The 25,032-nt window shown below is 40.8% G+C and overlaps 1 protein-coding gene across 3 annotated transcripts in view; it reads left to right on the forward strand.

Annotated features, from left to right (window-relative positions):
• Positions 1 to 25,032, forward strand: part of hbp1 (HMG-box transcription factor 1) — a 64,133-nt gene that overhangs the window by 23,689 nt on the left and 15,412 nt on the right. For all 3 annotated transcript variants that reach the window (XM_068059083.1, XM_068059084.1, XM_068059085.1), the window contains 5 exons: positions 18,888 to 19,020; positions 19,355 to 19,466; positions 19,664 to 19,779; positions 22,910 to 23,072; positions 23,200 to 23,344. In XM_068059083.1, coding sequence (XP_067915184.1) covers positions 18,888 to 19,020; positions 19,355 to 19,466; positions 19,664 to 19,779; positions 22,910 to 23,072; positions 23,200 to 23,344 — 669 coding nt within the window. The remainder of the gene's footprint in view (positions 1 to 18,887; positions 19,021 to 19,354; positions 19,467 to 19,663; positions 19,780 to 22,909; positions 23,073 to 23,199; positions 23,345 to 25,032) is intronic.

Genomic DNA, 25,032 nt, shown 5'->3' on the forward strand with positions numbered 1-25,032 from the left:
CTTTGTGCCTGTAGAATCTTGCTTTTTGAATGCCTCCCACTGGTTTGCCACTGATTTTCCTTCAACTAGCTGTATCCAGTCTACATTCGCCAGATCACCTCTCACCTTTGTAAAATTTGCCTTCCCCCAATTTAGAACTTTTACTCCTGTTCTATCCTTGTCCTTTTCCTTAATAATGCTAAATCTAACTATTATAGTCACTGTCTCCAAAATGGTCACCCACTGCTACTTCATCCACTTGCCCACTGTCATTTTCTACGACTAAATCTAGAATTGCACTCCTTCTTGTTGGACTTGTGACATTGCTGGCTAAAAAAAGTTCTCTTGAATGTGGTTCAAAATTTTGTGCCCTCTGTGCCCTTTACGCTATTTGTATCCCAGCTGATATTAGGGTAGTTGAAATCCCTAACTATTATTGCCCTATCGTTTTTGCACACAGGAACTTGCCTACATATTTGTTCTTCGATCTCCGTCTCACTATTTGGGCATCTATAGTACACTCCTAGTAGTGTGGCTGCCCCTTTTTTTATTTCTGAGCTCTGCCCATATGGCTTCATTTGATGATTCATTTAGCATATCATCCCTCCTCAGAGCAGTAATTGGTTCTTTAACCAAAAATGCTACATCCCCTCCTTTTTTACCCCCCTCTCTATCCTGTTTGAAAACTCTATATCCAGGGATAGTGAGCTGCCATTTTTGCCCCTCTTTAAGCCATGTTTCCATTATAGCAATGATCTCATGCTGCCATGTGTCTATCTGTGCCCTCTGCTCATCGACTTTATTTGCTATACTCCTTGTATTTAAATAAATACCTTTTAACACTGCCAAATTCCTGTGCTGCACACTTTTTAACCTTTGCGTCTTCAGTCTTTCATATGGACATACAAACATAGGAATTAGGAGCAGGAATAGGCCACTCGGCCCTTAGAGCCTGCTCCGCCATTCAATAAGTTCGTGGCTGAACTGATTAACTCCACATTTCCACCTACCCCCGATAACCTTCCACCCTCTTGCTTATCAAGAATCTGTCTACCTCTGCCTTAAAAATAATCAAAGACTCTGCTTCCACCACCTTTTAATGAAAAGAATTCCAAAGATTCATGATCCTTTGAGGGAAAAAATTTCTCCTCATCGCTGTCTTAAATGGGTGACCCCTTATTTTTAAACAGTGACCCCTAGTTCTGGATTCTCCCACAAGGGGAGACATCCTTTCCACATCCACCCTGTCAAGACCCCTCAGATCACGTACGTTTCAATCAAGTCGCCTCTTACTGTTCTAAATTCCAGCGGATACAGGCCTAGCCTGTCCAACCTTTCCTCATAATACGACACGTCTATTCCAGGTATTAGTCTAGTAAACCTTCTCTGAACTGCTTCTGACACATATACACCCTTCCTTAAATAAGGAGACCAGTACTGTACACCGTACTCCAGATGTGGTCTCACCAATGCCCTGTATAGCTGAAGCATAACCTCCCTACTTTTGTATTCCGTTCCCCTCGTGATAAATGATAACATTCTATTAACATTCCTAATTACGTGCTGTTCCTGCATATTAACCTTTTGCGATTCATGCATTTAGGACATGCAGATCCCTACACCTCAGAGCTCTGCAATCTCTCACAAGTTAGATAATATGCTTCTTTGTTGTTATTCCTGCCAAAGTGGACAATTTCCCACTTTCCCACATTATACTCCATTTGCCAGATCTTTGCCCACTCACTTAACCTATCTATATCCCTTTGTAGCCCCTTTATGTCCTCTTCAGAAGTTACTTTCCTATCTATCTTTGTCATAAGGTCATAAGATATAGGAGCAGGAGTAGGCAATTCAGCCCCTTGAGCCTGCTCCGCCATTCAATACGATCATGGCTGACCTCATCTCTGCCTCAACTCCACTTTCCTGCCAGTTCTCCATAACCCTTCAATCCTTTACTAATTAAACATCTGTCTATCTCCTCAAATTTACTCAATGTCCCAGCATCCACCACACTTTGGGGTAGTGAATTCCACAGACTCATGACCCTTTGAGAGAAGTAATTTCTCCTCATCTCTGTTTTAAATCGGCTACCCCTTATCCTAAAACTGTGACTTTTCGTTCTAGATTGCCCCACCAGAGGAAACATCCTCTCTACGTCTACTTTGTCAACCCACTTAATCATATATACTTCAATTAAATCTCCTCTCATCTAAACTCCAGAGAGTAAAGGTCTAAACTGCTAAATCTCTCTTTACAGCTCCAGGGACCCGGGTTCGATTCTGGGTATTGCCTGTGCGGAGTTTGCAAGTTCTCCCTGTGATGGCGTTGGTTTTCGCCGGGTGCTCTGATTTCCTCCCACAGCCAAAGATTTGCAGGTGATGGGTAAATTGGCCATTGTAAATTGCCCCTAGTGTAAGTAGGTGGTGGGGAATATGGGATTACTGTAGGGTTAGTATAAATGGGTGGTTCTTGGTCGGCACAGACTCGGTGGGCCAAAGGGCCTGTTTCTGTGCTGTATCTCTAAATAAAAAATAAAATAAATAATAAGACAAACACCTCATCCCTGGAATCAATCTAGTGAATCTCCAATGCAACTACATCCCCCCTCAGGTAAGGGGACCAAAACTGTATGCAGTACTCCAGGTGCGGTCTCACTAATGCCTTGTACAGTTGCAGCAACACTTCCCTACTTTTATATTCTATTCCTTTAGCAATAAATACCAAAATTCCATTTGCCTTCCTTATTACCTGCTGTACCTGCATACTTGCTTTCTGCGATTCATGCACGAGGTCACCCAGATCCCTCTGCGCCAAAACATTCTGAAGTTTCTCTCCATTTAGATAATTTACCTTTCTGTTCTTCCCACCAAAATGGATAACCTCGCACTTATCCACATTAAACTCCATCTGCCAAATTTTGGCCCATTCACCTAACCTATCCATATCCACTTGTAAATTTCTTACTTCTTTATTGCAACTTACTATCCCACCTATTTTAGTGTCATCTGCAAATTTGGCTATAGTGCCTTCTATCCCTGCATCCAAGTCATTAATATAGATTGTAAATAGTTGGGGCCCAAGGACCAAACCCTGTGGCACCCCACTGGTTACATCTTGCCAACCAGAAAAAGATCCATTTATCCCGATTCTCTGTTCTCTGTTGGTTAGCCAATCCTCTATCCAAGCTAATAAATTGCCTCTGACCCCATGTGATCTTATCTTGTGTTTTCACCTTTTGTGCGGCACCTTATCAAATGCCTTCTGGAAGTCCAGATATACTACATCTACAGGATCTCCATTATCCACTTTGCTTGTTACAGCTACGAAGAACTCGAGCAAATTAGTCAAACACGATTTACCCTTCATAAAACCATGCTGACTCTGATGGATTGCATTTTGACTTTCTAAATGTCCTGTTATTACTTCCTTAGTAATGGATTCTAACAATTTCCCAACGACAGATGTTAAACTAACTGGTCTGTAGTTTCCTACTTTCTGCCTCCCTCCCTTTTTGAATAAGCATGTTATATTAGCTTTTTTCCAATCCACTGGAACCTTTCCCGCATCCAGGGAATTTTGGAATATTATAACCAATGGATCCACTATCTCCACTGCCACTTCCTGTAAGACCCTAGGATGTAGGCCATCAGGCCCTGGGGACTTGTCTGCCTTCAACACCAATAGTTTGCTCAGTACATTTTCCCTAGTGTTGATGATTTTTCTAAGTTCCTCTCTATAACCTCTGCATTTCCTGTTAGTATTGGGATGGTACTAGTGTCCTCCACCGTGAAAACTGAGGCAAAATACTGATTTAGTGTCTCTGCGATTTCTGTGTTACCCTCTATTAACTCCCCAGTCTCATCCTCCAAAGGACCAACATTCACTTTAGCTACTCTCTTACCTTTTATATACTTATAGAAACTTTTGCTATCTGTTTTTATATTTTGTGCTAGTTTTCTTTCATAATTTACCTTTGCTCTTTTTATTACCTTTTAGTAACCTTTTGTTGATCTTTAAAAGTTTCCCAATCTTCCAGCCTGCCACTGGCCTTTGCAATATGGTATGCCTTAGTTTTTGACTTTATGTTATCCTTAACTTCCTTGCTTAGCCATGGATGTTTTTCCCCCTCTTAGAATCTTTCTTCCTCTCTGGAATATATTTTAGTTGGGAGGTATTGGATATCTCCTTAAACATCTGCCACTGCTCATTAACTGTCCTACCTTTTAGTCTTCTTGCCCAGTCCACTAGGGCCAAATCTGTCCTCATGCCTATGTAATTACCTTTGTTTAACTCCAGAACGCTAGTGTGGGACTCCAGTTTCATGCCCTCAAACTGAATTTGAAATTCTAGCATGCTATGATCACTTTTCCCTCGAGATCCTTAACTATGAGATCATTTATTAATCCCACCACATTACACAATACCAAATTTAGAATAGGCTGCTCCCTGGTTGGTTCCACAACATAGTTCTCCAAAAAACAATTTCTAATACCTTCAATGAACTCTCTCTCGAGGCTGCCCTTGCCAATTTGATTAATCCAGTCTATATGCATATTAAAATCACCCATGATTATTGTAGTACCTTTCTTACAAGCCCCCAGTATTTCCTGGTTTATACTGTGCCCCACTGCAGAACTACTGTTTGGGGACCTATAGAATACTCCCACCAGGGACTTCTTTCCCTTGCTATTTCTTATTTCTACCCACACCGATTCTACGCCTTGATCTCCAATGCCTATATTGTTTCTCACTACAGCACTGATCTCTTCCTTTACTAACAAAGCTACACTTCCTCCTTTTCCTTCCTGCCTATCCTTCTGAAATACTGAGTACCCTTGGATATTCAATTCCCAAACCTGGTTTCCCTGCAACCACGTCTCAGTAATTGCTACTAAATCATACCCATTCGTCTCTATTTGCGCTGTTAACTTGTTTATTTTATTCCAAATGCTTCATGCCTTCAGATAGAAAGCCTTTAAGTTTGTTCTATCATCCAATTTCCCTACTCTTGTACGACTCCTTGGTGTAATATGACGTTCACACGTTCTGTCCCTTTTATTTTCTGGTAACAATCAGCCTCATCACTAACCTGCACTCCTACCTTCTCCTTTAACTTTGACTTCCTAATTTTCCATGCAACTGAACCCCGACCCCTACTATTTAGTTTAAAGCCTTATCTACAGCCCTAGTTATGCAATTCGCCAGGACTCTGGTCCCAGCATGGTGGAGCCTGTCCCATCGGAACAGCTCTCTCCTTCCCCAGTACTGGTGCCAATATCCCATGAGTTCAAACCCATTTCTCCCACACCAATCTTTGAGCCACGCATTTACCTCTTTAATCTTATTGACCCTGTACCAATTAGCTTGTGGCTCAGGTATTAATCCAGAGATTATTACCTTTTTGGTTCTGTTTTTTAATTACACCCCGAGCTGCTCATATTCCTTCAGCAGAACCTCTATCCTCGTTCTACCTATATCATTGGTACTTATATGGACCATGACAACTGGATCTTTCCCCTCCCACTCCAAGTTCCTCTGCAGCGCAGATGAGATTTCCTGAACCCTGGCACTAGGTAGGCAACACAGCCTTCGGGACTCTCTATCCTGGCCACAGAGAACAGTGTCTATGCCCTTAACTATACTATCCCCGATTACGACTACATTTCTCTCTTCTCCCCCCACTTGAATGGCTCCCTGTATCACGGTGCTATGGTCAGTTTGCTCATCCTCCCTACAGTCCCTGCTGTTGTCCACACAGGGAGCAAGAATCTCGAACCTGTTGGACAAGGACAAGGGCTGAGGCTCCTGCAACACTATCTCCTGGATCCCTCTACCTGCTTCACTTATAGTCACATCCTCCTGTCCCTGACCACTGGCTGAATTCAAGGTAGTTAAGGGGTGTGACTGTCTCCTGAAACAGTGTCCAGGTAACTCTCCCCCCTCCTTGATGTGTCGCAGTGTCCGAGACTCAGACTCCAGCTCATCAACTCTGAGTAGCCAACACTTGCTACAGATGTGGTCACTAGGAACCACAATGGGGTCCACCAGCTCCCACATCATGCAGATACAGCACATCACCTGGCCCTGCAACTCTATTTTATTTAATTAGATTTTAATTTGTTTTTAAATTTCCGACTGATTTTTAGTTCTTTTAATCCGCTTTAGTTTTTAGTTTATATACTAATAAATCGATCAAGTCTTACTCTATATTTGATTTAAATTAAATTAATTTAAAGCTTACCTGTATACTCACCCTGGCGGCTCGCACTGTTGTATGTGACGTCACTCTGATGTCACTTTTCAATTTTCTTTTTCCCCCCCCCCCCCCCTTGCTGTGCTCCTGCTGCTCCCGCTGTGAACCGCTGCTCCTCTCTCTCTGTGACTCGGACAGTTTGGTTTGGTGCGCTTTTTTTCGAACCTCTGCTCCTTGGGCTGCTTCTCTCTCTGTCATCAGCAAATTTAGCAACTATACCTTCGGTCCCTTCATCTAAGTCATTTAGATGAATTGTAAAACGTTCAGGCTCCAGCACAGATCCCTGTGGCACACCAGTAGTTACACCTTGTCAACCAGCAAATGACCCATTTATGCTTACTCTCTCTTTCCTGTTAGCTCACCAATCTTATATCCATGCCAATATGTTACCCCCTACATCATGAGCTTTTATTTTCTTCAATGACCTTTGTGGCACCTTATTGAATGCCTTCTGGAAATCTAAGTACAATACATCCACCAGTTCCCCTTTATCCACAGCACATGTAACTCCCTCAAAGATGTCCAATAAATTGGTTAAACATGATTTCCCTTTCACAGAACCATGTTGATTCTGCTTGATTACCTTGAATTTTTCTAAATGCCCTGCTATGACGTCTTTAATAATAGCTTCCAACATTTTCCCTAAGACCGATGTTAAGCTAACTGGCCTGTAGTTTCCTGCTTTCTGTCTCCCTCCATTTTTGAATAAAGGAGTTATATTCGCTATTTTCCAATCTAACGGAACCTTCCCCAAATCTAGGGAATTTTGGAAAATTAAAACTAACGCATCAACTATCTCACTAGCCACTTCATTTAACACCCTAGGATGAAGTCCATCACAACCCGGGGACTTGTCAGCCCGCAGTTCCAACAATTTGTTCAGTACCACTTTCCTGGTGATTGTAATTTTCTTGAGTTCCTTCCTCCCTTCCATTTCCTGACTTACAGCTAATACTGCGATGTTGTGTCCTCAATAGTGAAGACTGATGCAAAATATCTGTTCAATTTATCTGCCATTTCCTTATTATCCATTATTAATTTCAGAGTCACTGGCTAATTTTCTGCCACCCGTTCCCTGCCCTGAATTTGTCCTATCTGAAACTGACCTCAGGTTCCCATCCCTAACAGCACTAGCAAACCTTCGTGCAAGGATATTTGTCCCAGTCCTGTTCATGTGTAGACCGTCTTGTACGGATCCCACCTTTCCCAGAACTTATCCAGAAATCTGAAGCCCTCCCTCTTGTACCATCTCTCCAGCCAGGCATTCATCTGGTGTATTCTTCTATTTCTATACTCACTGGCACATCATCTTGGCAGAATCTGGAGATTACTACCTTGGAGGTCCTGCTTTCTCTCTTTCCTACCTCCCTAAACTCAGCCTGCAGGACCTCATCCCTTTTTCTACCTATATCGTTGGTACCAATGTGGAATATCATGTGAAATGCTCTGTAGCCGCTCGGCAATATCCATGATCCTTGCACCAGAGAGGCAACATACCATCCTGGAATCCCATCTGCGACCACAGAAATGCCTGTCTGTACCCCTAACTATAGAATCCTCTACCACTATTGCTCTCCTGTCTTTTCTCCCTGCCTGCCTGCACAGCTGAGCCACCCATGTTGCTTTGGTCATGACTCTTGCTGCACTCTCCAGAGGAACACACACTCCCAACAATACTCAGAACAAAATACCGGTTAGAAAGAGGGATTCCCTCCGGAGTCACCTACACTACCTGCCTTGTCCTCCTTGTTTGTCTGGCAGCCACCCTGTCCCCCTCTGCCTGTGCTCTCAAGCTGCGGGGTGGCTACCTCCTGATACATGCTATCCATGTATCTCATCCTCGCGAATGTACCTCACTGACTGCAGCTGCTCCTCGGGATCCAAGATTCGGCACTCGATTTTTTTGCATTTGGTGGTACTTTCTGCACAGTTATTTGTCCAGGATGTGGGTTGGAGCCCTGGAGTCCCCACATGGCACAGGATGTGCATTGGATGGGTGTGAGCAGCCCTGCCACACCTGGAATTATTTATTTACTGGAAGTTTATTTATTTAATTGGAAGTTAAATAAATATACAATAAAATGGTTATCAATAAAATGAACAGGTAACCACCTACCGACTACTGGTATTTCAGCTTCGACTTAGTAGATAGACTTAAATGTTAGAGAAAAAGTAAAAATCAGCAGAATAAAGAAAATAAAGTAAGAAAAAAATACCTACCAGATACTCACTGACTAGTTTCCTGTGCCTCACCGCTCTCTCCCCTCTTCTGCTGTTTGGCTGGGTGAGACTTCAGAGCTACAGTCACCTACCTGCTTCCCTGTGATGTCACACTTACCAATGCTAATGTACCTTACCACTATTAATAAACCCAACCAATACTAAAATGTTATCAATAGTAATCACATCAGTAATAAACCTTGCGGCTTTAAAATAAAACAGAACAGTAGACTCACCAACTTTTCCCTTCTGCCTGTGTGCCTTAATTAATTGTAAGGTAGTTACATAAATTTAAATTTTTTCCCTAATTTTTAGCTATTTACATGCACCCCAATAGTAGTGTGCTAACCTAGTTATTTACAAATACTGTCTTGACAGCAGTTACTCACCAACCACTCACCTTACAGCGTTCTTGTGATGTCACTGTTTACTTTTTTAAAACTCGGGCGCACCTGGACTCCTGTCCGCTACTCTTCCGAAAGGTAAGTGCTATAGGCTGCGATTCTCAGCCTTTATTTAACTGCTTCACGCTCCGTGTTCCTCATGCAAGTCTGCTCCTGTCCGCTGCGCTCCTGGAAGGTAAGTGCCGCCAGTTTTATTCTTATTAGACTTCTTCAGATGCTGAAGCATGCAGCAAGACCTAGACAACATTCAGGCTTAGGTTGGCACGTGGCAAGTAACAATTAACATTTGCACCCCACAAGTGCCAGGCAATGACCAACTGGAACAAGAGAGAATGTAGCCATCTTGACATTCAATGGTATTAGCATCACCGAATCCCTCACCATCAACATTGTGGGGTTACCACTGACCAGAAACTGAAATGGACCAGCCACATAAATACTGTGGCTACAAGAGCAGGCCAGAGGCTAAGAATTCTGTGTTGAGTAACTCACTTCCTGACTCCCAAAGCCTGTCCACCATTTATAAGGCACAAGTCAGGAATGTGATGCAAGACCGTCCACTTGCCTAGATGAATGCAACTCCAACAACACTCAAGAAATGCAACACCATCCAAGACAAAGTAGCCTGCATGATCAGAACCCCCTCCACTAGCAGTGCACAGTGGGGGCAGTGTGTACCATGTAAAAGGTACACTGCAGAACTCACCAATACTCCTTTGACAGCACCTTCCAAACCCGTGACCTCTACCACCTGGAAGGACAAGGGCAACAGATGCATGGGAACACCACTACCTGCAAGTTCCCCTCCAAGTCACGCATCAAACTGACTTGGAACTATATTGCTGTTCATTCACTGATGCTGGGTCAAAATACTGGAACTTGCTCCCTAACAGCATTGTTGGTGTACCTACACCACATGGATTGCAGTTGCTCAAGAAGGTGGCTCATCACCACCTTCTCTGGCAATTTGGGATGCGCAATAAATCCTGACCTTGCCAATGATGCTCACATCCCAAGGACGTATAATTTTTTAAAAATGGAAGACTACATGGTTTTCCAAAATTGCATCCTTAATTTCTTTTTGTCTCAGGATATTGCAGTGCTTTACTTCAATCTTAGATTTCTTCTGTTTAAAAAGAAGCATCATTTGGCTGATATGCACAGAGAATTAGCTTTCTGTGGACATAGTGCCGCACAGTGTGCCAAAGATTTAAAGTAGTATCCGTAATTGCTTGTTTCATGTAGACTCATACTTTGGTTAAATCTGTTGCCAAACAAGGGTTAGCAGATTGGTTGTGGCGTGCATCACCTGCGTTATCTTTGGGCAGGACTGTGCAATGTAGAGCACACTGGGAAAGCCAGAGCTCGCTCCACTCAAGTAGCAGTTGTTTGAGCCAGCATGAAAAGGGTTCCGCTTGAGATTATTGTAAACCTCTCCACCTCTCTCTCTCTTCTCAAGACTTTCCTTAAAACCTACTTATTTGACCAAGCTTTTAGCCTTTTAATGTCTCCCTACTTAGCTTGGTATCAATTTTTATCTGATTACGCTTCTGTGAAATGCCTTTTGAATTTTTTCTACTTTGAAGACACTATAAAAATGCAAGTTGTTGGAATAAAATCAGCAAAAAATGCCAGATGAAAGGTATAAATACCACTCAGCTTGATTTGTTATGTACTTTGGCTAAAGATCACAGAATCACTACAGCGCAGAAGGAGGCCATTCGGCCTATTGTGTCCGCACTGGCTCTCTGAAAGAGCAGTTCCCTCGGTCCCATTCCCTTGCCTTCTCCCCATAACCCTGCACATTCTTCCTTTTCATATAACTGTCTCATTCCCTCATGAATGCTTCAACTGAACCTGCCTCCACCACTTTCTCAGGCAGCACATTCCAGACCTTAACCACTTGCTGCATGAAAAGGTTTTTCTCTTACCAAATACTTTAAATCTGTGCCCTCTTGTTCTAGATCGTTTCACGAGTGGGAACAGTTTCTCTCTATCTACTCTGTCTAGACCCCTCATGATTTTGAATACCTCTATCAAATCTCCTCTCAGCCTTCTCTTCTCCAAGGAAAACAGTCCTAACTTATACAATCTGTCTTCATAACTGAAATTCCTCATCCCTGAAACCATTCTCATGAAGCTCTTCTGTACTCTCTGCAATGCCTTCATGTCTTCCCTCAAGTGCAGCGCCCAGAATTGGACGCAATACTCCAGCTGCGGCTGAACTAGTGTCTTGTACAAGCTCAACATAACTTCCTTGCTCTTGTACTCTATGCCTCTATTAATAAAGCCTAGGATACTGTTTGCTTTATTAACTGCTCTCTCAACCTGTCCTGCCACCTTTAATGACTTTTGCACATATACACTGTTATGACCAGGTGAGAAAGGTGTCGAAGGGGCCTTTTACTGTCTTCACCTGGTCTTATTGTAACAGGGTTTTATTTTAAACACACTGTTTTGAGCTCCCCCTTTATGAATCCTTGTTCACAGCTTTCCAATTATAAGGCAAAGAAATGAGCACAGCAGGTTTTCTTTAGGTTTAAAGAAGAAAAGTGAAATTTATTAAATCTTAAACTTGAACTCTAATTCGGTTAATGCCTACGGACACATGCCGCGCCCGTGCTAGCATGCACACGCGATATGCAGAAGCAAATAGACAGAAAAGGGGAGAAAAATAAAATGGACAGGTTTGAGGCAATCTCTGAAGAGGGTTTTTTTTTTACTGTGTTTCGAGTTCGCTGTAGGGTCCTTGATTGTAGGTAGCCTTGCTTTTCATTGGGGCTCAGTATGCTTCTTAAACCTAGTTCACTGTAGGAGACTTTTCCCTCTTGGGGTTCATATGTCTTCAATGGTTTCCGAAGCTGGTGAGAACGAGATGAGAGCAGACAGGAGAGAGGTGTTCTCAGTCCAGGAGAAAACAGCCTTGAGTTTCAATTCCCTGTTGGAAGCTCAAATTCAGAAAACTCAAAGCACTCAGCCAGCCATGTGACCAAACTGGTCCAATCATGTCTGATTGTGTATTCAGCCATTTTAGCAGTTAACCTGGAATGCTAGCCTTTTCACCTTCAACGTCTGGTAATCAAAAGTCCATTGTTGATTAAGCTGAAGCGGGGAATAGCCCTTTTGTCCTTTCAAGTACTGTCTGGTGGACATGCTAATGTCTCTCTCCAGCCAAAGTCTCCAATTGTTTTTTAAAGCAAGTTCTTTCTTCACATCAGTTTAAAATCAACGTTCATGTGGCGAAATTAATTTTCCTCATTCTTCGCAGGTGGAGGGGCTTGCCTGACAACATCTCGGTCCCTCTGCTCCTGCACCCCCTTTAGAATTGTGCCCTTTATTCTATATTGCCTCTCCATGTTCTTCCTACCAAAATGAATCACCTCACATTTCTCTGCATTGAATTTCATTTGCCACCTGTCTGCCCATTCCACCAACTTGTCTATGTCCTTTTCAAGTTCTACACTATCGTTCTCACAGTTCACAATACTTCCAAGTTTTGTATCATCTGCAAACTTAGAAATTGTGCCCTGTACACCAAGGTCTAGGTCATTAATATATATCAGGAAAAGCAAGGGTCCCAACACTGATCCCTGGGGAACTCCACTACAAGCTTTCCTCCAGCCCGAAAACATCCATTAACCACTACTCTTTGTTTCCTGCCACTCGGCCATTTTCGTATCCATGTTACTACTGTCCCTTTTATTCCATGAGCTACAGGTTTTCTCACTATTCTGTTGTGTGGCACTGTATCCAATGCCTTTTGAAAATCCATGTACACCACATCGACAGCATTGCCCTCATCAACCCTCTCTGTTGCCTCTTCAAAAAACTCCAAATTAGTTAAATATGATTTTCCCCTAAGAAATCCATGCTGGCTTTCCTTGGTTAACTCGCATTTGTCCATGTAACTATTGATTTTGTCCCGAATTATTGTTTCTAGAAGATTTCCCACCACCAAAGTTAAACTGACTGGCCTGTAGTTGCGTGGCTTATCTTTACACTCTCTTTTTTGAACGCGGGTGTAACGGTTGCAATTCTCCAGTCCTCTGGCACCACCCCTGAGTCTAAGCAAGACTGAAAAATTATGGCCAGTGCCTCTTTGATTTCCATCCTCACTTCTGTCAGTATCCTTGCATGCATCTCATCCGGCCCTAGTGCTTTATCCACTTTAAGTACAGACAGCTTATCTAATACTTCCTCTTTATCAATTTTAAACTCCTCTAGTGTCTGACTTACCTCCCTTTCAACATTGCCTGGGTTGCTGCATCTTCCTTGGTAAAGACAGATGCAAACTATTCATTTAATACCACAGCTATTCCCTCTGCCTCCATGTGTAAATTCCCTTTCTGGTCTCCAGTCTGCCCCACTCATCCTATTACCACCTTTTTACTATTTATATGCCTGTAGAAAACTTTGGGATTTCCTTTTAATGCTAGCTGCCAGTCTCTTCTCGTGCTCTCTTTGCTTCTCTTATTTGCTTTTTCACTTCCCTTCTGGACCTTCTGTATTCTCAGTATGGTTCTCAATAGTAGTTTTTACCTGGTGTCTGTCATAAGCACACTTTTTCTTCTTTATCTTAATTTCTACCTCTTTTGTCATCCAGGGAGCTCTGGCTTTGTTTGCTGCACTTTTCCCCTTTTGAGGGAACATACCTTGACTGTACTCGAACTATCTCTTCTTTGAAGGTAGCCCCTTTGTTCATCTACGGGTTTTCCTGCCAGCTTTTGACTCCAATTTATTCTCCCCAGCTCCATTATTACCCCATTGAAGTTGGCCTTCCCCCAGTCAATTATTCTTACTCTGGATTGCTCCTTGTCCTTTTCCCATAGTCAGCCTAAACCTTATGATGCAATGATCACTATCCCCTAAATGCTCTTCTACTGATACTTGATTCACTTGGCCCATCTCATTCCCAAGAACCAGGTCTAGCAGTGCCTCCTTTCTTGTTGGACAAGCAACATACTGTTGTAAAACATTTTCCTGAACACACTCTAGGAATTCTTGCCCTTCACTGCCCTTTACACTACTATTGTCCCAGTCTATGTTTGGATAATTAAACTCCCCCATTAAAACTACCCTATAATTTTGCACCTCTCTTGTAATTTCTTTGCAAATTTGTTCCTCCACGTCCTTCCCACTAGCTGGTGGCCTGTAGACAACACTGAACAATGTAACTACACCTTTTTTGTTGCTTAGCTCGAGCCAAATTGATTCTGTCCTCGACCCCTCTGGGATATCCTTTTTTCCCCAGCACTGCAATGCTCTCCTTAACCAGTACTGCCAGCCCTCCCCCTTTTTTCCCTTTCCTATCTTTCCTCAACACCTTGTATCCAGGAATATGTAACACAGGGTCCTGCCCTTCTTTGAGCCAACTCTCTGTTATAGCCACAACATCGTATTTCCACAAGGAAATCTGCGCCTGTACCTCACTAGTAATGTTAACCACACTCTATGCATTCACATACATGCACATTAACCCTGATTCAGACTTTAATACTTTCTCCCCAACTCTTAACCCCACCTAATAACATACTATTCCCTACTTCCGTGCTATCTATCTCCCCAGTATTCTGTGCAATATCTACAATACTAGTAAATACCACCTGGTAAATTACATTTTATCAATCCTTGGCTTGGCATTTCAGTCTGAATTTCCAGTTACATTCTTTGCACTAAAAAAAAAGCAAAATACTGCAGATGCTGGAAATCTGAAATAAAAACCAGAAATGCTGGAAATACTCAGCAGGTCTGGCAGCATCTGTGGAGAGAGAAGCAGAGTTAACGTTTCAGGTCAGTGACCCTTCTTCAGAACTGGCAAATATTAAAAATGTGAAAGGTTATAAGCAAGTAAAGCGGGGGGTGGGGCAAGAGATAACAAAGGAGAAAGTGTAGATAGGACAAGGTCACAGAATAGCTGACCAGAAGGTCATGGAGCAAGGGCAAACAATATGTTAATGGTGTGTTGAAAGACAAAGCGTTAGTTTAGATCGGGTGTTAATGGACTGAAAATTGAACAGCCGCAAATACAAACATGAAAAAAAATAGTGGGTAAGCAAACTGAACAAACTAAGATAAAATAAAATAAACACAAAAAAATAATATATATATATAAAGAAAAAAATAACAAAAAAATAAATGTAAAATGGGGGGCCCCTCATGCTCTGAAATTATTGAACTCAGTGTTCAGTCCGGCAGGCTGTAGTGTGCCTAATCGGTAAATAAGATGCTGTTCCTCGAGCTTGTGTTGATGTTTACTGGAACACTGCAGCAATCCCAGGACAGAGATGTGAGCATGAGAGCGGGGGGAGTGTTGAAATGGCAAGCAACCGGAAGCTCGGGGTCCTGCTTGCGGACTGAGCGGAGGTGTTCCGCAAAGCAGTCTGCATTTGGTCTCCCCAATGTCAAGGAGACCACATTGTGAGCAGCGAATACAGTATGCTACATTGAAAGAAGTGCAAGTAAATTGCTGCTTCACCTGGGGCCTTGGATAATAATGAATGTCCTTTAAGATGGAAAAGGGATGGCCTTTAATTGACCATTCACCAAAAGTATTCAACTGATGTGAGGCTGTTGTCAGCAATGAAATTTAAATTGTATGATATTTGAATGGAGTCAGTAGGTTGAGGGCAGCAGTCCCAGATTAAACGGAATCATATACAAAACAATACCTGTTCCCTTGAAGTGATTCCTATTTAAAAGTCCTTGTATTCACATGTGTAATAGATTAGTTTTTACTTTGCAAAGTCAATATCTAAAAGTTCAGTAAAAGTAGCAGTGCAACCTTGAAACTGACTGGCACAGGAACTAAATGTATCGACTTTTCTATGTGCAATACATAACTGGTAAAGTCTCTAGACGCAATTGCATGAGGACTAGATGGAGTGTTTGTGGCTATTTAGTATAATACAGAACAAAAATATAGGAAATAGGCAGACATATTTTGTTCTAAATCATATGTTGGAATACCACTCGGAGGGGCATGGACTCGATGGACCAAATGGCCTCCTTCTGTGCCATAAATGACTCTCCAACCAGCAGCTCAGCACAGTTATGAAGGGTGACTGACGGACACTAATAAGTGCACAGATAGTTGATATTTCCCTATATAACAATGAAGAATTAATGGACAGTTTAATAAAATATACATCCTCTTTCACTTTTGTAGTGAACTGGTACCTGATGAAGACATACTGAGTTTATGGAATTGTTCAAGGGAAATAGTGGGTTGCAGTTTGGGAAGTGAACTAAGTCTGAGAATGACTACTAACAGTACTGTTGGCCCGTTAGATTGAATACATTGAATGGCTTTCACTTCATTCAGAATTTCTTTTTAAAAGAATAGTAATTATGTTTTGATTATCTTAGCTATGTTGCCTTAAAGGAAAAAGTGAGTCTGCAACTGTGGGTTTCAAACTTTGCTGTGTGGAGAATTCCCTCCATTAATTGACTTACAACGCCAATGTCAGCTACTTAAATGAAAACCGTGCTATTATCATAGCAGAATTTTGAAAAATGAGTACCTCAACAGAAAAAATAGTGTTAAGTCAACAATTACAGAATGAAAGAATGTGGAAGAGTTCTCGAGACATTGTGCTTAAAGTGTGAAGAATTTGCAGCTCCAGACACAAATCCAACAACATTATCGATGACCAGATGTTTCTCTCAACCCAGTCTTACAGCATTTGGTTTAGAACAGTGGTTCTCAAAGTGTAGTGCATGAGGGTCCTCAAGTTGGTCCACAGGCTGGTCAAAAATGTAAGTCACTGACCCACAGCACCATGGCCGAGGGCCAAATGAGAGAACAGGCCAGAATCCCCATTCCCACCACTCGCGTGACGTCATGCAACCAAACTGGCTCCTGCATACGTGGCATGAGTCATCATAAGTGCGAGCAACAACGATGTAGTTTTCTAAGCAAGATTTATGTTACTGTTACAACTTACAACTGCATGATCAGATTTTCAGAACATGGTGTTATGACCAGGTGAGAAATGTGTCTATGGGTCTTTTGCTGTCTTTACCTGGTCTTATTGTAACAGGGTTTAATTTTAAACAGTTTTTTGAGCTCCCCCTTTGTGAATCCTTGTTCACAACTTTCCAATTATAAGGCAAAGAAATGAGCACAAACAGGTTTTCCTTGGTTTAAAGAAGAAAGATGAACTTTATTAAACCTTTAAACTCTAATACACTTAACGCCTACGGATATACGATGCGCCCATGCTCGCATGCACACACAATATAAACATGCAGATAGGGGCAGAAAAGAGCAGAAGAAAAGATAAGTAGAACAGTTTGAGGCAATATCTTATGTTTCTCAAGCTTGCTTTAGTTCTTGATTGAAGATGTGGTCTTGCTTTTCATTGGGGCCCAGTAGTCGTCTTAAAACCTTGTTCTCTAGGAAACCTTTCTCTCTTTGAGTTTCACGTGTTTTCACAAGATTTAGTTCTGTGGGAAGAGATGAAGGCAGGCAGACAGGGTTCTGCTTCAGTTCCAGGAGCACAATTTCTTCGCTCCATGAGCACATGGCTTTTTTTTTTTGCCTCAATTCCTTTGGGAGTTCAAATTAAAAAAAAAACTCCCAGGTTGCCTAGCAGGGTAGTCATGTGACTAGCTTCTTATATGGAACAGTCTCTTCAAAATCCTTTGTTGGAAGTTCAAATGCAACAGCCAGTTAGTCATGTGACTAAAATTGGTTTGACCGCTTCTGTGTATTGGGGAAGCAACTGCTGGGTCCACATTGTTTCAACATTGGTACAATGCAAATGTCCTTCCAGTCAGGGCTTGCAATTTTAAGTTTTTGTTCATGTGGTGAAATAATGTGTGTCTCAGTCTTGGCAGGTAGGGGGGGTGTGGGGGGCGGTGTTTGCCTGACAATGGGCCGAAAACAAAGAGGAGGAACTGGATGAATGCGAGGCTCGACATGAGGCTGAAGCTCTCCAGCTTGGAACCAAAATCACCTTGTTGATGTCCATTAATTCTGATGAGTTCTTTTGTGGTGACAAATGAAAGTGGTGGGTTGCGGGGGGGGTTGTGGTAGGATCGGTCCGTGGTCTGCGGTGTCTTTTGCCTTGTCTCAGTAGTTTGCACACACAAATGTTTGAGAAACACTGATTTTGAAGAATTTTTTTATTTAGAGCATTTCCTTATTTGATAGTGAAGAAAGCTACTCAGAATTAAAATTTAGACTTTTTTGGAATGCCAGTTTTACTGCAGACAGTTAAGTGAGGTCAGGTCACCTTTCTGCTAGACTGCCCCCAGTATCTTTCAGCCGCTCCATTGGAAACAGTGGGAGCTGCAGTTTCAGACTTGTCTAGTGGCAGATCTCAAGTTGTGCCACGACTGAAAACTATGGTGCAGGCTTGGTATGTGCATCCCCAAAATGGAGTAACTCCCGATAAGCTCTCTGACTAGTTTTAAATTGTGGCCACCCCTTCCTGTATTAAATAGAGCCACTCTGGGATATGCCTCTCTCTTCCTCCCCCCCCCACCCACGTTTCCAGTGAAGTCACCTGAGACTGTTTGGGGATGTTCCTCTAATATCAAGCAACTAAGCAGAAGAGGAGACCTAAGCTGACCCTGCATGCCTCCCAGAAATAAGAAAGCAGAGTTTTAAAAAAAAAACAGCCAAATTAAATTTATCCAATTATAAAATTGGAGAATACTTTGAATAAAAAGTACTTACCCCAAATTTACTTTCCCTGTTAAAGTGTTGGTTTAATTACTTCCTGATGGCGATGAAAAAATATATAATTCTAAAAATATTGCTATCTTTTTTAAATTTAAAAAAATCTTTGAATGTTCTGATAAAATCTGCCATTTCAGACTCTTTCTCCCCTTCCCCTCCCCCACCCCCTGCCACCCCTGGTAGTTTCAGTTTTAGGGAGGAACTGCCCATGAAACAGAGTGGCTCCATTCATTTTAATGGAAATTGGAAGTTTAGACCAACAAAGTCTGGACAGTTTTCTCAAGAAAATAAGTCACCCTGTACATTTAATTTTCAGTATATTGTTACATTTACATTTTTTCTTCAGATCTCCAGTGCATATAGTGTCCACAAGTAAAAGTTTACATTCCTATGCTCGTCCTCCTCCAACTCTCTCTCAAAGTGAAACTAACCTCTCCACAAGTCATTGGGAAGAACAGACCACTATGAAGCGAGAAAGGGTATGTTTATTTAACATAATCAGACTTAGATTGTAAATATCCGTACATGTCTTTTTATTGCCTTACCTGTGTAGGGAAGAGTAGTTGTATTGGTATTGTAAGTCTTTCAGTATTCATAATAATTACCAACTATTCATTATAATTCTTGAAAGGCATATACATTATGCTGTCAGGGATACCTTCTAATTTGAACTGAGAATTGACTTTACCAGTAATCAAAATACCGTAAAAATCGGTTGGAAGGGAAAGTGCCAAATATATACTTGTTTCCTCCATTGATTTTTACTTGTGGAGTTAGTGAAAGAATAATAATTGCTCCTTTATTTTGCAACAGGTAAGTAGTGAATCAGAGTCAGACATCTTCTGTTTGTCATCTCTGTCAGATGATGATGAACTTGGCTGGTCCCACTCATGGCCCCAAACTGTATGGAATTGCTTCATGAAAGGTAAGGCTTTATATATGGTTATTTATTCAAGTTAAAACTTTTGTAGTTATTTATAGGAATAGTCATATCGGTGTTGGAAATGAGAATGGGATATAATTTTGGCAGCTACAGTTTTTTTTATGTATTAACTATAATATGTATAATGTACATTCCAGAATTTCTACTTATGTGCAAACTACTGTTACTTGCTGTTATAGGGACACGTCTGCGCTTCCAGAAGGGTGATATTAGAGACTGGCAGGACGTTGAAGAATTTGCAAAACTGGAAATTAAGACTGAGGATGAAAAAGCCTTGCAAAACCATACACAAAAGGTGGTCATTTTCTACTTGTTTTGTCTTAAATTTTAGGTTCATTTCTGGAAATATGATGGAACAGATTTACAGCATCACAGTGTGCAACATTAGTGAAAAAACTGAGTGATGTATTTGTGTTCTACTGGAGAATTATTAAGCATTGATGGTTTATTTTAAAAGAAATGTCGATAGCCCAGAACAAAAGTGTCCATTAAAATATATACTGAAGTTTCTAAAAGGGGGCCACATTACAATTTTTGTCTTATAGAGGGCTGGTGAGACAATTTTAAAAAGATAAAGGCAGTAAAAATGTATCTTAATATTAATCAAAACAACAAATGTGCATTTTTGTGATGAAGCTTTAAATGCGAAGACAGATTTATTAAATTACTTTCTCTTCAGTATGTTGGACACAGATTTAGTGAGGTACCTAGCATTTTGTTTGCTTGCACCTGTAGTCAACGCCTGCCCGCACACTTCTTGTACAGGTGCGGAGTACTTCCAGGTAGATGACCATCTGTCAGGAGTGATCTTGACTGCTCTCCCTCCCTCCTGTTTCGCTGTGTCTGTCTCTCTCACCCTTCCCCTGTCTGTCCCCCTTCTTTCTCTTTCCCCCACTGCCCCGCGGCCCCCTCGCGCCCTCTCCCACGGCCTGCCAACCCCTCACCCCACCCTCTGCTCACCCTCCATCACTCACACTCTCTCTGCCCCATCTCTCTTTTTCCCTCTCTCTCTACACCCCCCCCCCCCCCCCTTCTCTCTGTCCCTCTCCCCTGACCGTTGTTGAGAGCTGAAACATCAGTTTCTGAACTTCAGACAGATACGTGATTTTCAGGCGGTTTCCATTTTCTGTTTTAAAAGCCTGCCAGAAGACCACTAATCTGTCCAAGTTCGGAAGCCGCTGTTCCCTGTCTCAACAACTGTCAGCTGTGAATGTGTAAAGGGGAGTTAATGAGCATTAGTTACAGATTTGAGCTTAGAAATTGCAGGCTGTGCTGTGGACACCCCTAGAGCCAATATTTGTTGAAATCAGTTGATGATTTCTTCCCATAAAAATTTCATCTTGTTCAATCAGGTGTACTGGGTTTTTGATGGCTATCTGCGCAGTAGCTATTGCTGAACAGCAGTTCTTGCCCTGAAAAAATAAGTTCATATTTGTGGAGTTTTGTTAAATGTCTCAATTAAGGTTAATTACTAGGTTTTTTTTAAACTAAAATTTTTTACATAATTTTTTTTTGTGTTATATTTCTGCTTCTGCCTTCACCCCACATGAATATCCCAATCTTTATTTCGCTCTGTTAAATTTTTAAAAAGTGATTAGATTTTAATATTTTTCATTTCCTGGTTGGCTGTATTAGAGAAAATTCTTTAATGTGATTGACTGCTTGGGTAACTTGACATCTCTGCAGCTCTATGCTGGGAATCCCCAATAAAGAACGCTGCAATCCACTGCAAGGCGTGAGGAGGTAAAGTTCTCGCCACAGAGATTGCTTGCTGTCTCAGCGAGGCTTTCTTCAAAGTAAGCATCAAGTGCCCTTGCTTCGCTACTGACTGCAAATTCCAGGCCTATATGTTTGAGGGATAGCTGGGAGGAGTACTTTGAACAGGAACTACAGCCTGGGAATTAATTGCCTTTCTCCAAGTCTTTTTACTATATTTTCAACCAGATTTCTCAAGTGTGTTCTACTTATTCAACTAGCATTGCCATCTTTTGCTGAGCCTAAAATCAGACAGAATTGGGCCTGATGAGTTTTCATTGGTTGTTCTATTCGCTGAATCCTGCAACACAACACTAAAACTGCCGGCATTATACTGATGGGAAGTGAACTTATTTCTTTAAATTTTTTTTATTTTGTCAAATAACTATGTATATATTTTATTTATATATATATATATATATATATATTTTTTTTTTTTAAATTTTTTATAAACTTGTAAACTGGTCAGCCTTGTATAGTAGTTGGGGTGGTATGGAGAAAGATGATCCAAAGCAACTTAGCAATTTTAATCTTCCATTTCCTCAAGGTAACTAGGCCAGACCGCTGTCCATAGAAACAGATTTTTGTCTTCCACCCCTTAAGTGACTGAAGACACATTATGACTCATTTGAATTAGTTTATCACTCTTTCAAATATTCTATGGACAAGTTATGTGCATTTTTTTCAAATGGATTCGAGGGATAATATCATTTTGCTGCTAAAAATGTTCCATCTCTCAAACCAGTTTCCAGCTGAACAGAAAAGGGTCTTGGGGTGGGTTAAAAATAAAATCCAACTATTGTTTTGAAAATAATGAAATAAAAATGCACATTGACACAGAGCTGTTTGATTATGCAGTTCTTTGAAGAACATAGAGTGATCCTGATCTTGAGATACTGAGAGTGAGCAGGAAGAAGTTTCAATCTAGGCAGCTGCTGCTGAGGATTTTGCAGAGAGACTGCACACACTTCAACATGGAGTTCTCTCTTTTCTATGTGTGCTCCCTGTCAAAGTAAGCCCGATGGTAGAAATTACCAGGACAGTGCATTGACTGGCACATGTCTACCAATCAAAGCAAAGCACAGACAGGAAAACTGAGTCACACACCGAGACTAGATATTTTTGCTTAACATTTTTTAAATGAAAAAATATGAGCGACTGAAAAGTCAGGTGGCCAAAAAATGTGGCTGTTCTATTGGGTTTTGAATTTTATTTGCTTAATAATCTTCCATGTCTTAAGAAACTAGAGATTACTTCAGTAACATAAAATCTGTAAACTACAAGGAACGAAAACCAATTTTGGCTCTTTTTTGAGTTACCTCTCTTGTAGCATTGTGTGCACACCAAATTACATCTTCATAATTTTTCTGGGGCATATTTTGTAAAAAAAACAATGTCTGGTGTAATAAACATCTTGCAAAGGTATAATCCCATCAACTAAATAATTTTTTTGAGCTTCTGCAGTAATTCATTGAGTATATGCACCATTTTTTCTGTATAGAGTTACATAAACCAAGAAGATCCCAGGTCTGGAATCAGTATAGCATGAATGAGCACTGTCACAGAGGGGAGAGCATTCAGGAGTGGGAAATGTTTCTTAACTGTGGTAATATTTTCCCTCTGTCTTGTGCGGGCTAAATGTCATGTTAAGTAATTGTTTTGCTGCACAGAAATGTCGATATGGATCTGAAGGGTTAAAGTTAGTGGCTCATACAGAAACAGTTTCCTTTGGGCGTTCAGTACTGAAATTAACCTTTGACCCTGGCAAGTCGCAAGTTGGGAAATTGACTGTAGAATGCCGATTGGATCATCCCTTCTATGTGAAAAATAAAGGTCAGAAATATACCATCAGTTAATAAAATAATTATTTTATTTGCTGATTGCCAACACTGTGATAAAGATAATTACTTTTCTGCCAAAATGGGGAATACAAATGTTTTTTTTTCTTCAATAAATGCAGGATGGTCTTCCTTTTACCCCAGCTTAACAGTGGTTCATCATGGAATTCCGTGTTGTGAAATGGAAGTTGGAGATGTCTGTCTACCTCCCGGGCATCCAGATGCCAACAATTTTGATGATTCAGGAGTTTTTGACACATTTAGGAGGTGAAGAAGTATATATGACTCAAATGATAATGTTTCTAGCTTAATAAAATGGATCCTGAAATCTTAGAAAAAGAATGCCTTGGACTACAAGTAATTTATATGATTTTAGTTGGTTAATTTATCTATGTTCTATATCATGTAAAGATGCAAAATTATAGAGTTGCATGTTTAGGGTGTATGAGAACTAATAAAAACAGGGACGCTTCTATAATGACCAGTGAGACTGACTTCATGTACTATTTAATTCTGAATCATTTGCTTTATTGGAACCAGGTAGTTGTCAGATACAGCTGGAATTTCACTTCCACTGGAATTTCAAAGTTTAACATCAAGTATAATGTTTTTTGAGAACTAAAAGGCAGGATCGATATAAAAAAAAATCAGAAAGCTAAATATTTTAGTCAGTTTTATCAGTTCAAAGATTATTTTATTGTAAATTGGAACCTTTTTGGTATATTGATGCACTGATTTGTCACTGCTGATGACCTAAAAACAGTCATAATTTAGCTATTGAAGTGCAGACTTATTTGGTATCTGTGTGTTAAACTGGTTATGCAGTGCATTGGTGGTACAGTGTGCTCTGCCACACAATGATGGGATATGCATTTGTATCAAACATTTTTCCCATATGCTGAGTTGACAATTGGAACTATAAAGCAAAAAACAGGCAATTTCTCACGAGGAGGGAAAAATCAGGCAGTTAACTTAATACTATTCTTTTGCACGTTTAACAGTTGCATCATGGAGAATATGAACAGAAGCCTTGTATTGGATTATCTGCTTTTCCTCTGAGTAATTTTGGGAAAACCTAAGTAAAGCGAGAAAATAAGAATCCTTTTAAAAATGGAATTTGTGAAATAAAATGAGAACAGTTATGTTATATGTAAACACTAACTATTTTCCCATGCATTATGTGGGAAGATAATTTTTTTACAAGTCTCTGTCCAGTGTACAAGTGTATCTTTACTTGTATGTGATTGTCCAAACGGTTATATTGTGATTTAGGGATTAGAAAGGTGTTACGTTTGGATGGAGGTTTATTTTATAATTGAAAACCTCATTTTTTGTGGTTACTATTTTTCCAAGGCTATTTGCAATGTTTAATTTTCACACCCACCAAGCATAAGAATCTGCACAATTGGGCACAAGGTTGTGTTTAAAGATCCAAGTAAGAGCCAAGGTACTTTGCACTTTTTTAAAGATCGGACTTTTCTTGCTTTTGGCATAATAGTACAATCTCTCGATCTAAAATTATTTTAAAAATTCAGATTTTTATTTGTCCATGTGTATTTTTCTTTCATATTTACCACTTTGGTAAAGCCCTGTAAAGCTTTTTGATATGTAGATACAATTGTGAGGGTTATAGTTTTAGTGCAAGGCACAATGGTCATGAGCGATCATGCCTCTCTCTCGCATCTTCATTTTAGCAATTTCTTTGTTGACTCTCATCAGAAAATGTATTGGCCGTTTGCAGGCAAAGAAATAGATTTGGTTGGACATAGGAGTTTCTCTGCAATAGGAGCTGGGCAATGCAAAACTGGCAGGAGGGTATAATTATGTGACAAGTTTACACAAGCAAATTTCCATAATAAATGTGGATATAGGAAATTATAATGGGGGAAATATTCCTTTGTGCATGTGGATAGATCTGCTAATCCCTCCCCTTACTGTTACAAGTAGACAGTAAG

The sequence above is a fragment of the Heterodontus francisci genome, chromosome 27 (assembly GCF_036365525.1).
Source record: "Heterodontus francisci isolate sHetFra1 chromosome 27, sHetFra1.hap1, whole genome shotgun sequence".
NCBI classification, from domain to species: Eukaryota; Metazoa; Chordata; class Chondrichthyes; order Heterodontiformes; family Heterodontidae; genus Heterodontus; species Heterodontus francisci.